General features: G+C 36.0%; 1 protein-coding gene across 4 annotated transcripts in view; it reads right to left on the reverse strand.

Moving 5' to 3' along the window:
* Positions 1-18136, reverse strand: part of CEP85L (centrosomal protein 85 like) — a 193246-nt gene that overhangs the window by 44468 nt on the left and 130642 nt on the right. For all 4 annotated transcript variants that reach the window (XM_055391939.2, XM_031012185.3, XM_055391941.2 and 1 more), the window contains one exon: positions 5999-6116. In XM_055391939.2, the coding sequence (XP_055247914.1) occupies positions 5999-6116 (118 nt within the window). The remainder of the gene's footprint in view (positions 1-5998; positions 6117-18136) is intronic.

The raw sequence follows: 18136 nt of genomic DNA on the forward strand, positions 1-18136 counted from the left end.
AAATTAGCTGTGTGTGGTGACATGCGCCTGTAATCCCAGCTACTCAGGAGGCTGAGGCAGGAGAATTGCTTGAACCCGGGAGGCGGAGGTTGCAGTGAGCCAAGATCACGTCACTGTACACAAAATAAAAAAAAAAAAAAAAGTTAACACAGATGCTTCTACTATAATACAAATATACGCATTCCTGGAAAACCACTGGAAAATCATGCACTAAACTGTGATATACCCAGAAAGCGGAACATTATTCAGTAATAAAGAAAAATGAACTATCAAGCCATGAAAAGATATAGAGGAAACTTAAATGCATACTACTAAGTGAAAGAAGCCAGTTTAAAAAGAAACGGTTTGAATAGTATGTACTGTATGATTCCAATTACATAACATTCTGGGAAAGGCAAAACTATAGAGACCATAACAAGTTCAGCGGTTGCTAGGGGTCCAATGGGTTGAACAGGCAGAGCACAGAAAATTTCTAGGGCAGTGAAACTACTCTGCATGATACGATAATGGTGGATACATGTCATTACTAATTTGTCATAACCCTTAGATTGCACAACACCAGGAGTGATCCTAATAGAAACTATTGGCTTTTGAGTGTTAATGGTGTGTCAATATAGGTTCACTAATTATAAATAATGTATCCTAAGGTACAAAACGTTGATAGTGGGGGAGGTTGAGCACGTGTGAAGATATGGAGGATATGGGAAATCTTGGTACTTGCCATTCAATTTTGTAGTAAATGTAAAACTGCTCTAAAAAGTAAAGTTAATAAATTTTTAAAAAGTTAACACAGGTGCTTCTACTATAATGCAATATAGACATTCCTGGAAAATCATGCACTAAAAATAATAGGACATATGGAATGAATAGGATTAAAAACACTCAATTCAAACTGATGCAATTTTAACTAGTGCACTAACAAAAACACTGACTCAGGAGATAACTTGGACAGTCTGAAGAGGTGGTCACAGTGATATTTTAAAACCACATACACACACAGTCAAAATGCTGGCGGTACTTTAATTAGAGGTCTGGTGAGTGTTCAGATGATGTAGGTGGACTCTGTGATATAGGGCTTGCCGTGCAGGTGGAGTAGGAGGGAGCATAACCTGGCGTGAACTGAAAGTCTATAAGAAGGAAGTGCACTTCTCAAGGAAGAGCACCCGAAGGGCAGGTACTCTTTTACAATTTTCTTATGTAAGCTGGAAAAAGCTTCTGCTAATGTAGTAGGTAACCCTAAGCCTTTTGCTTTGCTGGCCAAATATTTTAATTTTATTCACCATATTCTAACTCCCCTTGCCTGGGGAGTTGGTGGGGGAAAGCACTTATGAACCCATCTAGAAAACTAAGCAGACATCATTCTCCTATTTACCAACTGTGTATGAGCAAATTTGCACCATAGAAATGTGTTTTGTAGCAAGACAAGCTGCAGTTGAAACTCTATGTGAACTTAATCATATAGAAAAAGAAAAATCTGAGGCCAGATGTTTTAATTTCTACATTTAGTAACATCTTTTCGGCCTTTATCTGCCTTCTCTGACTTTTATACAACGGTTCCCTTTCTATGGAAAAACGCTTGCTTTCCTTTCTAGAACAACTCCCTCAGGCTCCTTCACAAGTTGTGCTCTTCCGCTACCTTCTAAAATGCTGCTGTTCCCTGTTTCTAGTTCTGGATCCCATTTTCCTCTCATTGCACAAACCCTCCCTTGGAATACCTGATCATGCCCAAGGCTTTAATAACCACCCACCTAGACTAACAACACCTAAATCTCTTATCTCTGGCTCAGACCTGCACCCACAAATATTACCCTCATTCTTCACTCAACCCCAAATTTACAATGTGTAAGTTTAACTCACTATTTTTCTCCTCTAAACAGATCCTTAAACATAGTAATCTCTATAAACCAATCAATTGTTGCTGTATGAAATTAGGCAATCATTCTCTCACCACATTAAATATGTCATTAAATCTGGCCCATTTTACCATGGCTTGGTCATACAGATGTTTAATCAACAGTCTTCTTCTCATTCTGACCACTACAGATAAAATTCAAATGTTCACATAACTTTTGGACTATTGAGACAGCTTCCTGACTGGTTTCCCTGCCTCCAATAACATCTACCTTAAATCCAATCTCTATTATGCCATCAGAGTAACCAAACTAGGATACTTTGGAGGTGAAAGATGGCACTATTAATAAATTTATAAGCACAGCAGGCATAAACTGGGCCAGCCTTAAGCAAACCTTTACACCTCAGGTCACTGATATCACTCGGCCCTTGCTTACCTCTTCAACCACATATCTACCACTACCTTTCTCTCACATTACATTTCATCCATACAGAATAATTTGTAGTTTTCCAAATGCATTATATTTCTCATCATTCCTTTAAGCTTCTCCATATGCCATACACTATGCCTCAAAACACTATTCCTTCACCCCCTTCACCTGGCTCAATTCATTTAGTTCATCAGGTTCTCAAACTAGATTATCACTTCCTACAAGAAGCCTGGCCAGGCCTTTGGAAGATTAGCTTCTATGTTCATAGCTGGGGTTCCCACAGCACTTCATACATAACCCCTGTGCGAATCAACACACTGCAACTATCTCTTGTCTGTGTTCTCCATTAGACTACACATTCCTTGAAGGAAAAACCAGCTTCATTCACATTTCTATTGCTACAGCATAAATGGAACCTTATCCATAGTTAAGATAAACAATTTTTAAGGAAATGGATAAATATATATTTTTGGTATACTCTCTCTGTAGGGTTTAAGTTCCATAAAGGCAGAAACCATTCTTTACTTTTGTGTTCCCAGCATTTAACACATTAGATGTTTAATGTTTTGTTGAGGAGGCTCATTTGTAAAGGTGGGACTCATTTTATTAAATGTTCATTAGTACAGACTTGGTGGTAGAAACAAACCAATTGAAGAAAAAATAGAAAAAAATGATATAAATGGAAAGAAAAAGAATAAAGTGGAAAGAAAAGAAATGATGCAACAATGAAACTTAATAATAGTAACTATTATTTGGTTGGTCTTTCCAAGGTACACATATATACAGAAAGAAGAGACCTCTTTCTTCTCCAATTTAAGTAAAGAAAAAGGGTCCTTCATATTTGGTTTATTCCACAAAGGCCTGTTAACCACAGATGGAAATTTAGGTATAAATGGAAATACAAACTATTCCTTGGTTCTACCAATCTACCATTAGAACTATCCAGAAAGTTTGGATTTTAGAATAAAGACATGGTTCTCATTCTCTACCTATGAGACTGAGTGATACCTACTTCTAAGGTCATCTTAATTGTAAGGTTAGTCAAATTTTTAATAAGCAAATAGAAGTTACTTATTAAGAGTATGTTTTCCATCTATAAATTCATTTAAAAATGTTACTTTTATTTTACTGACTTATTTACTCTAGAATACACATTAATTTCAATAATTATTATTAAAAGCATAATTTTCTTTGTCTAGTGTCTATAGAATTAGGATGAGTATGTTATGGATCAGAAAAATGTACCTATACAAAATGCTATGCATAAAAAATTACATCATTCAAAGATCCAAGGTTAAAAAAATCCTTTGCTAAAGAAATATTTTATCACTCTATCTGCTGTTTCTTCTAACCCTCACCATTTTATTGGCTCTCTGTATCTATCCACTGATAGAAGTTTATCTTATATATTTATCATACCCATTTAGTATTAAGATTTTCCTTGTATTCTCTTTTACGAATTGCTCTCATCTTTTAAAATCAGATTTCTCAATTATATTTCAATTCCTCACATACTTCAATATCCTACTAATATTTTTAACAACCCCTTTTACATATCCTTCCAAATACTAATATTTTTATTTGTCCTTGCACGCTGGCTTGGAGAGCCCTCTACTGGCCTGATGCTGTGTCAAAAGAACATTTGCTTCATCCTTCAGATACCTATTTTTTACATGCTTTCAGTAATATGATAATTATATAATTAAAGCCTTTATTCCGAATGACAGAATGTTAAAGAGAAATTGAACAATTCTACTAAAATGCTGTTACCAAAGCAAGATACACTACTTCCATAGTATAGAAATACCATTTTCAAATAACTGTACATTATTCTCAGTACTCACTATAAAGCCTTGCTATCATGTGACAGAAGTCCAAGATGAGACCAAATTATAACATGATGTATTCAAAACTAAAGTATAAAAGGCAGGTTGGAGTCTCTATGTTAAATGCCTCTGGCCTCAAGAAAATCTGATAGTTATTTTCTCATCAATATTTCCTGATTTTAATATACCAATGTCTCTAGTATTTATAAACAACACATTTGAAGATATGATGAAGGAAACAATTCCACTTAACTTAAAATCTAGGAATAAAGGCCGTAATGAAGAGAACAACAATAACAACATCCACAAATAGAAGTATATACCACCACAAAGTTATCAGCCCTCACTTTAGATCCCAATAAGTACGCCAACAGTCTTTTTCTTTGGGAAATAAACCAATATAAAGTTTATATAAAAATAAACACGCAAACAAGTTTTAAAGGAAGCTCTTTTTAAAACTGAGTAATAATTAAGGAAAGTAGCCATTCCAGTCATATAAACTTTGTTAACGGGCCTCATAGACTCTATATCTGTGTTCCAATTAGACTATACTCTCCTTATGGGCAAAATTAACCTCATTTACATTTCTATTCATATGGCGTAGACACTGTCTTACCCACAGTGGATACAAATAAATTTAGAAGGAATAGACAAACTTGTTTTCCTATATGGTCTCTCCCTCTGTAAGTTTTGAGATCCATGAAAGCAGGAACTATTTTTCACTTTTGTGACATCAGAATTTAGCACAGTGGATGTTACGTCATTGTTTGGTTAAATAGGCTCATTTGTAAAGGTGAGATTCATTTATAAAATACTCATTAGAATCAGACTTCATGGTAGAAAAAATTACATAGAGGAAAAAGAAATAATAATATAAACAAAATATTAAGACAAAATTGGAAAATTTATTTTCAAATTAAATTATAGACAAAAAGCTAATTTCCTTTATATATAAAGGGTTCCAAAAAACAATAAGCAAAAACCTAAAACCTAACATAAAAAATGATCAAAGGATATGAAAAGAAATGTGAATGGGCCCTTAAATTTATAAAAAGAAATATAACATCACTCTTAAGAGAAATACATATTAAAACCATATGACCATAAGGAGATAAATCTCCCCTTTCTTTTATATAGACCTACTAGAAGGGCAAAAATCCAAATTTAATAACACACTCTGTTAGCATGGCTGGGAGTTGGGGAGTGGGACGGTGAGGGTTCTTATACACTGCTCTCCTAAAGAGCAATTTGACAGTATCAGTAAAAATCACAAACTCGATACCTAGAAATTTCACTTCTGGAAATGTAACTTACAAGAATATTTGCATATGAGCAAAACATTATTTATAAAAGGTTATTCTTTACAGCATCATTTACAATAACCCTAAACTGAAAACAACTCAAATTTTGATGAGTAGGGGGCAGGTAGAATAAATTATGCTATCTCCATAAAACAGAAGATCGTGTAACTGCAAAAGCAAGGGAAAGGGGTGTTATCTAGGTAATGATAGAGAAATAATCATTGTGTGTTATATAATTGTATATAACATTTAAAAAAAAGCAAGGTGCCAGATAATGTACATATTCTTATATTTTTTTAAATGCAGAAGAAGGATAAAACACACTTATATCTGCTTGTGATATGCATCAACTCTGGAAGGGATACACCAGAAACTGACAACAGTAGTTCCTGTATGTGTGTGGAGAGGGGTGTGCAATCTGGACAGATGGAAGGCTGTAGTTGGACACCCTTTGCCACAGATATAAATAAATATAAATCATGTGAATACATTATTAAGTTGATTTAAAATGTCCTTATATTACAAGATAAGTATATTATTAACACAAGCTTTACTACTAAAACAACTACAAAATCCTCTGTAATCTTACCTGCAAACTAGCCACATAAGAATCCTCACAATTTACATAATGTCCTAACATGGCATGTTGAGCCCGTAATTCATTATCCCTTATCCTCTCATGCAGGTGGGTAATTTGTTGCTTCTGCCTGCAAAACATAAATTAAGGTCACATTATGAGTTATAATTTTCTAACAGTTAGAAGAACCTTAAGGAGCTTATTCCTCTTAGATTCCTTTAATATTCCTCTTAGATTCTAACAGTCACACCTTGCTTTCTTCAACAACTCACAGCTTGCTTTAAGCAACTTATTTAATTTCTGTAAATATGTATGCTTAGAAATTTTAAAACTGTTTTGTGCCAGACATGATGCTAAGAGCTTTGTATGCAGTATCTCTCATCTTCAAAAATTTATTAACTCTCATAATGAAGTTTTGAAGGAGAGAGCTTTTAAAGAATAATAAAGATAGTATGAGTAAACAAATAGCTTGATGTTTTCCAAAATTACTTACAAAGTAACTTTTGGAACAAGTAAGTTCTATGTTTCAGGTTGCATCAAAAGACCTTGTTCTACTCAGGATGATTTCTAAAATTTGCTAACCTTTAAGAAAATCCACATATAAAACATTAAATAGGAAATAAGTCAGGAGAGATTCGTCATATAACACTTTTCAAATAATTTAAAGCTTTACAAGAAAGAAAAAAAAAACAACCCTTCCTTTTCCAGCCAAGGTGGAGTAGCAGGCAGGGACTAGTTTTGCCCTCATGCCTGAAACAATTTTTTAAAAAAGACAAAATATAGGAAGTGAAGACTCTCAAGGCATTGGGCCACCAGGCAATTTAAGAACAGTAATCTCTTAGAGATAGGTAACTAATGAGGTGGGCCCTATGACTGACTGCACTTCCTGCTGAGAGAGTTTTCAAGCCCCAGCACAGGAATGGTGATCTCCCTGAATTGAAGAGACAAAGCTGAGAATCTGGAGAAACCAAGGCAGCTGTAGTTAGTTCATAGTACTCGATGACCCTTGGGCACTCGGTTGAATACTAATTAATACAGGCATGAGGAAGCTACCGACGGTGTGTGTAGAGTGGAAGGGCAACCAAAAAAAATATTACAGGGAACAGTGCTTCAGGGTGCCTTGGAATTACTGGCTATTCCCAACTGCCAGAATAAAAAGCTTCATGATTCCCAGGGCATCAGCAATTCTCAACTGGGGACAGTTTTGAAACCAGTTAACATTTAGCAACATCCAGAGACATTTTCAATTTTCACAACTGGGGCAGAATGTTACTGGCATCTAGTGAGCAGAAGCCAGAGATGCTACTAAATGTCTACAATGAACAGGATAGCCACCCTCAATAGTGAATTATCTGATCCAAAAAAAATCAACAGTGCTGAGGCTGAGAAACCCAGGGTTTGTAAGATGAGTCTTGTCTCAGTGGGGAAAAAATAACCCTTGATAAAACAGCTCTAATGCCACCTAACAAAATTTAAAAGCAAGTACAAAAACTGCTTCCTAGAATAAAGTTCAGGAATACAAAAATGTAACATCAAAAACAAGTTAAAATTCATAATGCCTGGCATCAAAAAATTATTGGGAGTACAAAAAAAGCAGAAATGTAACTCATAATAATAAGAAAATCCAATCAACTGAAAGTGAGCTAGAACTGACAGAGATGTTAGAATAGACAAGGATAGTAAATCAGTTATTATAACTATTCATATGCTTAAGTTAGAAGAATGAACGAACATGTTAAGAGGAGACATACATGACAAACAACACACGGAATGGTGATTAAAACATTAGACATTACAGCACAAAAGTACAGTAAATTTAAAAACAGCAATAGAAACTATCTAAAAAGAAACACCAGAGAAAAAAGGTCAAAGAAATAAAACAAAAAAGCTCATAGTATCAGTGAGCTGCGAGATTATAAGAGGCCAAATATATGTACAATTGGAATCTCTAAAGAGGAGGTAAGAAGGTGGCAGGGGGTGGGAGTAGGGGACAGAAAAAAATATTTGTGTAAAACAGGCCAAAATTTTACCAAATCTGATGAGAACTATACACCCATAGGTTCAGGAAGCCCAGTGAACCCCAAATAAAAGTAACATGAAGAAATCTAAGACAAGGTACATCTAAATCAAATAGATTACGGTAATAAAATCTTAAAAGCAGCCAGAGGGAAAAAAGATAAATCCATTCAAGGAGACAAAGATGAAGAGGATGGCAAATTTCTCAACTGAAATAATGCAATCAATAAGACAATGAAGTACTTTAAGTACTAAAATTTAAAAGCTCTCAACCTAAAATTTTTGACATAAGAAAAAATTTGAAAACAACACAAAAAGCATACAAAAAAAACCTGTTAACCTATAATACTTCACCCACAGAAAATATTTTTTTAAAGGTTAAATAAAGATCTTTTTTGGAAACTTAAAAGCTGAAAGAATTGATCACCCCACACTTCGACTACAAAAAAAATGATAAAGGAACACCTTCAGGTAAAAGAACAATATACCAGATGAAAACCTGAATTTACACAAAAGAAAGAAGAATACCAGAAATGATAAACACATGGGCAAATAAATACATAAGATATTTTTCTTATTATTTAAATCTCATTAAAAGATCATAAATTGTTTGAGGCAAAAAAAAAAAATGTATATCCACGTTGTATAACCTTTGTAGATGTAGAATGTATGACAAAATAGCTCAAAGGCTAGAAGAGAAAAAAATGGAACTATGCTTTATAAGATTCTTACATTATACATAAAATAGTATAGTATTACTTGAAGATAGACTGCTATACTTTAAAGTATATTATAAACTGTAAAGCAATCATTATAACAATAGAAGTATAGCTAACATGCCAATAAACAGATAACAGGAATTGTAAAAAAATATTCAACTAATTCAAGAGAAGGCAAAGGGGAACAAAGATCAGATGGGACAATAAGAAAACAAATAGCAATGCCAGGCACAGTGGCTCACATCTGTAATCCTAGCACTTTGGGAGGCTGAGGCAGGTGGATCACTTGAGGTCTAGAGTTCAAGACCAGCCTGGCCAGCATGGTGAAACCCCATCTCCACTAAAAATACAAAAATTAGCTGGTCATGGTGATGCATGCCTGTAGTCCCAGCTACCTGGGAGGCTGAGGCAGGAGAATGGCTTGAACCTGGGAGGCAGAGGTTGCAGTGAGCCGAGATCGTGCCATTGCACTTCAGCCTGGGAGACAGAGCAAGACACTGTCTCAAAAAAAAAAAAAAAGAAAAGAAAACAAATACCAATATAGGAGATTTAAACTTGACCATATCAATAATCACAACATGTAAATGGTTTAGATACTCCCAATCAAAAGGCAGACATTGGCAGAATGGATAAAAAGTAGGACCTAATTATATACTATCTACAAGAAAGAAAACCATTCTGAACATAAGGACACAAACAGGTTAAAAGTAAAAAGAGGAAAACCTGTGCTAAAAATAATCAAAAGAGAGCCAGAGTAACTATATTAATATTAGTAGAAGCAGATTTTTTTTTCTATTTTAGAGACAGGGTGTCACTCTGTCACTCAGGCTGGAAGGCAGTGGTGTGATTATAGCTCACTACAGCCTTGAACTCTTGGGCTCAAGCCATCTTCCTGTCTCAGCCTTCCAAATAGCTGGGACTATATATAGGATCCACTGTGCCCAGCTAAGTTTTTTTTTTTTTAATTTTGTGAAGGTGAAATCTCACTATGTTGCCCAGGCTGGTCTCAAACTCCTGGCTTCAAGTGATCTTCCCGCCTCAACTTCTTGGTGTTGGAATTACAGATGTGCGCCAACTTGCCAGGCCAAAACAGATTGTTAGAGCAGAGAATATTGCCAGGGACAAAAATTATAACTTAATAATAATAAAAAGATCAATTCATTAAGACGTCATGACATTTGGGCCTAAGAGCACAGTGTCTAAATACATGAAGCAAAAAAACTGATAAAACAGAAGAGAAACAGATACATCCACAATTATAATTGGATATTTTGACACCTGGATCTCAATAATTGACATTAATAGAACAAGTAGACAGAAAGTCAAGAGAATATAAAAGACAAAAACACTATCAACTGATTTGTACTAAAAGGAATTTCTAGAATACTCCCCACAAAAGACAAAAGCAGCAGAATACACACCCTCTTCAAGGATACATGAAACACTTATTAAAACAGATGATCTTCTGAGCCATGAAACAAGCACCAACAAACTTAAAAGAATTCAATTCATATAGAATATATTCTTGGACCACAGTGAAATTAAATCAGAAAACAATTACAGACAGAATTCTAGAAAATCCTGAAGTATTTGGAAACAATGTAACATAATTGTAAATAACTTTAGGGTCAAAGAAGAAATCAGAAGATTAAGTATTTTGAGGTGAACAAAAATGAAAACCAAACAAATTAAAATTTGTAAGATATTGATAAAGAAGAACTTAGAAATTTATTTTTTATTTTATTATACTTTAAGCTCTGGGGTACATGTGCAGAATGTGCAGGTTTGTTACATAGGTATACACGTGTCATGGTGGTTAGCTGCACCCATCAACCCATCATCTACATTAGGTATTTCTCCGAATGCTATCCCTCCCCAAGACCCCCACCCCCAGATAGGCCCTGATGTGTGATATTCCTCTCCCTGTGTCAATGTGTTCTCATTGTTCAACTCCCACTTATGAGTGAGAACATGTGGTGTCTGGTTTTCTGTTCCTGTGTTAGTTTGCTGAGAATGATGGTTTCCAGCTTCATCCATGCCCCTGCAAATGACATGAACTCATCCGCTTTTATGGCTGGGCATAGTATTCCATGGTGTATATGTGCCACATTTTCTTCACCCAGTCGTATCATTGATGGGCATTTGGGTTGGTTCCAAATCTTTGCTATTGTGAATAGTGCTGCGATAAACATACGTGTGCATATGTCTTTATAGGAGAATGATTTATAATCCTTTGGGTATATACCCAGTAATGGGATTGCTGGGTCAAATGGTATGTCTGGTTCTAGATCCTTGAGGAATTGCCACACTGTCTTCCACAATGGTTGAACTAATTTACACTCCCACCAACAGTGTAAAAGTGTTTCTATCTCTCCACATCCTCTCCAGCATCTGTTGTTTCCTGACTTTTTAAGGATCACCATTCTAACTGGCGTGAGATGGTATCTCATTGTGGTTTTGATTTGCATTTCTCTAATGACCAGTGATGATGAGCTTTTTTTCACGTTTGTTCGTCATATAAATGTCTTCATTTGAGAAGTGCCTGTTCATATCCTTTGCCCACTTTTTGATGTGGTTGTTTTTTTCTTATAAATTTGTTTAAGTTCTTGTAGATTCTGGATATTAGACCTTTGTCAGATGGATACATTGCAAAAATTTTCTCCCTTTCTGTAGGTTGCCTGTTCACTCTGATGATAGTTTCTTTTGCTGTGCAGAAGCTCTTTAGTTTAATTAGATCCCACTTGTCAATTTTGGCTTCTGTTGCCACTGCTTTTGGTGTTTTAGACATGAAGCCTTTGCCCATGCCTATGTCCTGAATGGTACTGCCTAGGTTTTCTTCTAGGGTTTTTATGGTTTCAGGTCTTACGCTTAAGTTTTTAATCCATCTTTAGTTAATTTTTGTTTAAGGTGTAAGGAAGGGGTTCAGTTTCAGTTTTCTGCATATGGCTAGCCAGTTTTCCCAACACCATTCATTAAATAGGGAATCCTTTCCCCATTGCTTGTTTTCATCAGGTTTGTCAAAGATCAGATGGTTGTAGGTGTACGACGTTATTTCTGAGGCCTCTGTTCTGTTCCATTCATCTATCTGTCTTCGTACAAGTACCATGCTGTTTTGGTTACTGTAGCGTTTTAGTATAGTTTGAAGTCAAGTAGTGTGATGCCTCCAGCTTTGTTCTTTTTGCTTAGGACTGTCTTGGCTATCTAGACTCTTTTTTGGTTCCATACGAAATTTAAAGTAGTTTTTTCTAATTCTGTGAAGAAAGTCAATGGCAGCTTGATGGGGATAGTATTGAATCAATAAATTACTTTGGGAAGCATAACCATTTTCACAATATTGATTATCCCTATCCATGAGCATGGAATGTTTTTCCATTTATTTGTGTCCTTTCTTATTGCCTTGAGCAGTGGTTTGTAGTGCTCCTTGAAGAGGTCCTTCATATCCCTTTTAAGTTCTATTCCTAGATATTTTATTCTCTTTGTAGCAATTGTGAATGAGTTCACTCATGAGTTGCCTCTCTGTTTGTCTGTTATTGGTGTATAGGAATGTGATTTTTGCACATTGATTTTGTATCCTGAGACTCTGCTAAAGTTGCTTATCGGCTCAAGGAGATTTTGGGCTGAGACGACGCAGGTTTCTAAATATACAATCATGTCATCTGCAAACAGAGACTATTTGACTTCCTCTCTTCCTATCTGAATACTTTTATTTCTTTCTCTTGCCTGATGGCCCTGGCCAGAACGTCCAATGCTATGTTGAAGAGGAGTGTGAGAGAGGTCATCCTTGTCTTGTGCCAGTTTTCAAAAGGAATGCCTCCAGATTTTGCCCATTCATTATGATATTGGCGGTGGGTTTGTCATAAATAGCTCTTATTACTTTGAGATACACTGCATCAATACCTAGTTTATTGAGAGTTTTTAGCATGAAGGGGTGTTGAATTTTATCGAAGGCCTTTTCTGCATCTATTAAGATAATCGTGTTGTTTTTGTCATTGGTTTTATGTGATGGATTACATTTATTGATATGCGTATGTTGAACCAGCCTTGCATCCCAGGGATGACGCCGACTTGTTTGTGGTAGATGAGCTTTTTGATGTGCTGCTGGATTCGGTTTTCCAGTATTTTATTGAGGATTTTTGCGTCGATGTTCACCAGCAATATTGGCCTGAAATTTTCTTTTTTTGTTGTGTCTCTGCCAGGTTTTGTCATCAGGATCATGCTGGCCTCATAAAATGAGTTAGGGAGGATTCCCTCTTTTTCTACTGTTTGAAATAGTTTCAGAAGGAATGATACCAGCTCCTCTTTGTACCTCTGGTAGAATTTGGCTGTGAATCTGTCTGGTCTTGGACTTTTTTTGGCTGGTGGGCTATTAATTACTGCCTCAATTTCAGAACTTGTTATTGATCCATTCAGGGATTTGACTTCTTCCTGGTTTAGACCTGGGAGAGTGTACGTGTCCAGGAATTTATCCATTTCTTCTAGATTTTCTAGTTATTTGCGTAAAGGTGTTTATAATATTCTCTGATAGTAGTTTGTAATTCTGTGGGATCAGTGGTGATATCCCCTTTATCATTTTTTATCACATCTATTTGATTCTTCTCTCTTTTCTTCTTTATTAGTCTGGATAGCAGTCTATCTATTTTGTTGATCTTTTCAAAAAATCACCTCCTGGATTCATTAATATTTTGAAGAGTTTTTCATGTCTCTATCTCCTTCAGTTCTGCTCTGATCTCAGTAATTTCTTGTCTTCTGCTAGCTTTTGAATTTGTTCGCTCTTGCCTCTCTAGTTCTTTTAGTTGCGATGTTAGAGTGTCAGTTTTAGATCTTTCCTGCTTTCTCTTATGGGCATTTAGTGCCAGAAATTTCCCTCTAAACACTGCTTTAAATGTGTCTCAGAGATTCCGGTACATTGTGTCTTTGTTCTCATTGGTTTCAGAGAACATCTTTATTTCTGCCTTAATTTCATTATTTACCCAGTAGTCATTCAGGAGCAGGTTGTTCAGTTTCCATGCAGTCGTGCGGTTTTGAGTGAGTTTCTTAATCCTGAGTTCTAATTTGATTGCACTGTGGTCCGAGAGACTAAATGCCTATACCAGAAAAGAAGAAAGCATTCAAATTATCTCAGCCTCCATTTTAAGAAGTTAGAAAAAAAAAAAGGGCCAGGTGTGGTGGCTCATGCCTGTAATCACAGCACTTTGGGAGGCCGAGGCGGGCAGATCACGAGGTCAGAAGTTCGAGACCAGCCTGGTCAACATGGTGAAACCCTGTCTCTACTAAAAATACAGAAATTAGCTGGGTGTGGTCGCGGGCTACTCAGGAAGCTGAGGCAGAAGAACTGCATGAACCCGGGAGGCGGAGGTTGCAGTGAGCCGAGATCGCGCCACCACACTCCAGTCTGGGTGACAGAGCAAAACTGTGTGTGTGTGTGTGTGTGTGTGTGTGTGTGTGTGGCGGGGGGGTTGTGAAACTCCATGTGCGTGTGTGTGTGTGTGGGGCGGGGGGGGGGGTTGTGAAACTCCGTGTGCGTGTGTGTGTGTGTGTGGGTGGGTGGTGGGGGGGGGGGGGTGGTTGTGAAACTCCGTCTCAAAAAAACAAGTTAGAAAAAGAAGAACAAATGAAACCCAAAGTAGAGTTTCCAGAGTATTTAAATAGCCCTATGTATATTACAGAAATTGGGTTTTTCGTTGACCTTTCAATACAGAAAGATCAGGAGGGTCAGGAGTCTTCACTGAAGAATTCTGCTGAAAGTTTAGGAAATAAAAAATACTAGTTGTACACAAGGTACCCCAAAAACCAGTGAATAATTCCCAACTCTATGAGGCCAGCATGACCAATATCTAAACCAGATAAATACGTTACAAGAAAAGAAAAATACAGACCAATATCTCTTATAAATATAAATGTAAAAATTCTTAACAAATGGAATCCAAAGATAGATAAAAAGGAAAATACATCATAACCAAGGGGGTATATCCCAGGAATAACATGGTAGGTTTTACATCTGAAAATTCATCAGCTACCTAGAATAGAAGTAGTTTCCACAATCTAAAAAAGGCAACTACGAAAAACAGCTAACATCACACTTAATGGTGAAAGGCTGAAGACTTTCACCTAAAACAAATTAGGGACAAGAGAAGGAAAAGGATGTTTACTCTCACTGCTTCTATTCATCACTGTATTGGAGGCTCTATTTACTTCAATAGAAGGCAAGAAAAGGAAATAAAAAGACTCTATACTGAAAAAGTAAATCCACCTTTAATCACAGACAACATGATCGTTTATGTAAACAATCCTATTGAATCTACAAAAAAACACCTACTTAAACTAATTAGTGAGATTAGATTGCAGGATACAAAACCAATTTTATTTCTATATATTTAAGAACGTTTTGAAAATATGTATTTTTTAATCGACATAATTGTCATATTTGTGGGGTATAATGTGATATTTAGATACATGTATATAATGTATAGTGATTAAATTAGAGCAATTAGCATATCCATCATCTCAACCTTTATCATTTCTTTATGCTGTTAACATTCAAATTACTCTCTTCTAGCTATTTGAAAAATATATAATTATTGTTTATTATAGTTACCCTACAGTGCAACAGAACACTAGAACTTCTATCTAGCTGCAACTTTCTATTCCTTAACCAACCTCTCTGTATTCACTACTTCCCCCAGCCTTCCCGCCTCCAGTAACCACTATCCCAAACTCTACTTTTACGAGCTAAACTTTCAAAAAACTTCATTTTTGCTTAAGTGGTGACACTCCTTCACTCAGTCAGTTAAGGAGATCGAAATGCAAAAGGTCAAGCACTACTCAATCACCTAAATGGTTATAGTGGCAAATGTTTTTCTGAATTGTTCCTGAAGTTAATCTATACACTTTTTCTCATGAGATGGGGAGCATTTAGGAACAGTTTCTATAGCAGTTATTTTTCCCATTTTCTCTGCTTTAACCTAATAATCCAGTCTCCTCCTATGAAAGTTATACGCAGTGTGAAAAAAAACACATTTTTTCTCATGTAATTTTGGATAATATATTTTCAGAAGTAATATACAACATATAATTTTTAGTTAAGTGATTTGAAAGGTATCGCTGACCACACCATATCCCAAAGTAAAAAGTTCGGCAGGTTTACTTTCAATTCCATCCAATTGGACACCAAATCCCATGAAGTCTGGCTCTGAAATAGCCTCTACATGTGCCATCAACATTTTAAAGGCCATTACTCTAATCTGCTTCTTCAAAAACATAAATGTTATATATTTAATTCCAATTTAAGTACTATATATGTTATAGAAATTTGTATATACATTTTTACTTTTAAATGACAGTTATGCTGCTTTAGAAACAAAAGCTGCTTAGTTTCTCTTCTGTTTTATACAATATCAAATGCACTGATTATCAAAAACTTTATAATAAACTCATAAAGAAACCAAAGATTATTTAAGATACTGGGTAGGTTATTTACTAAAATGCCTCCATTATTACCCTTCCTATATTACTAATGCCTCCTGTCAACGTGATTTTGCTGTTTCCACTGGCCAGAAGTGAAGTCCACTACTGGTCTAGTGACTAACAGAATATAATGGAAGTGATGTTGAGCCAGTTCTGAGTCTAAGCTTCAAGAGACTTCGTATGCTTCATTCTTTCTTAGAATCCCACCCAGCCACCACTCGAACAAACCCAGGCTAGCCTCCTGCAGGATGACAGAACATGTGGAGTAAGACAAGCCATCCTGCCGTGGCCCATCCTATGCCACCCAGCCCCCACCTGCTACCACAGACGCATAAATAAGCCTAGCTGAAGAATTAGCCAAATGAGCAACTTGAGTTATTTTGAATTATTCCTTAGTCTGTTTCTACAATATATAAAATTGAGAAATATATATTTTATTATATTATGTCAATAATTTTCTGCATTTTCTATTAACTTATATCCAATGGAATGGTATTCAAAAAAAAATAATAACATCAACTGATTTCCATTGTTTGAGGGAGGGCAAATCCATGTAAGTAAAACTGAATTTTAGTCCATTTTTTAAAAGTATTAATTTCAGGCCGGGCATGGTGGCTCACACCTGTAATCCCAGCACTTGGGGAGGCCGAGACTGGTGGATCACCTGAGGTCGGGAGTTCGAGACCAGCCTGACCAACATAGAGAAACCCCGTCTCTACTAAAAATACAAAATTAGCCGGGCGTGACGGCGCATGGCTGTAATCCCAGCTACTTGGGAGGCTGAGGCAGGAGAATCACTTGAACCCAGAAGGTGGAGGTTGTGGTGAGCCGAGATCATGCCACTGCACTCCAGCCTGGGCAACAAGAGCGAATATTAATTTCAATTATATAAAATTGCACCTATATTAAATTATAGGTATTAAAAATACACATCCAACTGGGCCTGTACTTATTCGTATATAACATTCACTTGTACCAGAAACAACTAATATTTTTAAGTAGCTTTTTCCTAAAATCAATTAAAACTATCTTCCACAATCCTTCATTTATCAAGTATGGAAGTATCAAGTTTTAAGGCATATACTAATACCAGGCACTTTTCAAAATATTGGGAATAGGCTGGGCATGGTGACTCATGTTTGTAATCCTAGCACTCTGAGAGACCGAGGCAGGTGGATCACTTGAGGCCAGGAGTTCAAGACAATACTGGCCAACACGGCAAAACCCTGTCCCTACTAAAAAATATAAACTTTAGCCAGGTATGGTGGTGCACAGCTGTAATCCCAGCTACTCAGGAGGCTGAGGCACAAGAATCACTTGAGCCTGGGAGGTGAAGGTTACAGTGAGCTGAGATGGCACCACTGCACTCCAGTCTGGGCGACAGACTGAGACTCCCAAAAAAAAAAGAAAAATTGGGGGAATATAGTGGAGAACAAGAAAATGCAGATGTCTGTGGTCTAGTTTATATTCCAGTAGATCTTCATTAACAATGCTAAATTTCTAAGCAAAATCTTGTGAAATTTCAACTATTAAATGCATTTAAAGGTTGAAATTAGAATTTTAAGGATAAAACACCTACTGCATTATCCTATGCAAGCATATGAAAATAAGTAATTACGAGCACTGGTTAAGAAAAAAAAGCCTCCTGGAATTGCTTCCCAATTATCATGATATACAACATATTTAATTATCCCAAAAGCATACATAAATGATGTAGAATATACGTTAAAGAAAATATAATGATGTAACATGAAGGTTTACTGCTCACAATACTCAGGAGACTGTCTATTAAGTATAAATAATTTTTTTTCAGAGCTTAGGTACTCAAACCCTTAAACATTTTAGAATGTCCCCCAAAACTGCCATAATTCTTAACTATAAGTCATTTCATTTTAAACATTCGTCATTTTTGTAGTTTCTGTGGCTTCAGACCTAGCATACATTACAGGAA

The sequence above is a fragment of the Gorilla gorilla genome, chromosome 5 (genome assembly GCF_029281585.2).
Source record: "Gorilla gorilla gorilla isolate KB3781 chromosome 5, NHGRI_mGorGor1-v2.1_pri, whole genome shotgun sequence".
Classification (NCBI taxonomy): Eukaryota; Metazoa; Chordata; class Mammalia; order Primates; family Hominidae; genus Gorilla; species Gorilla gorilla.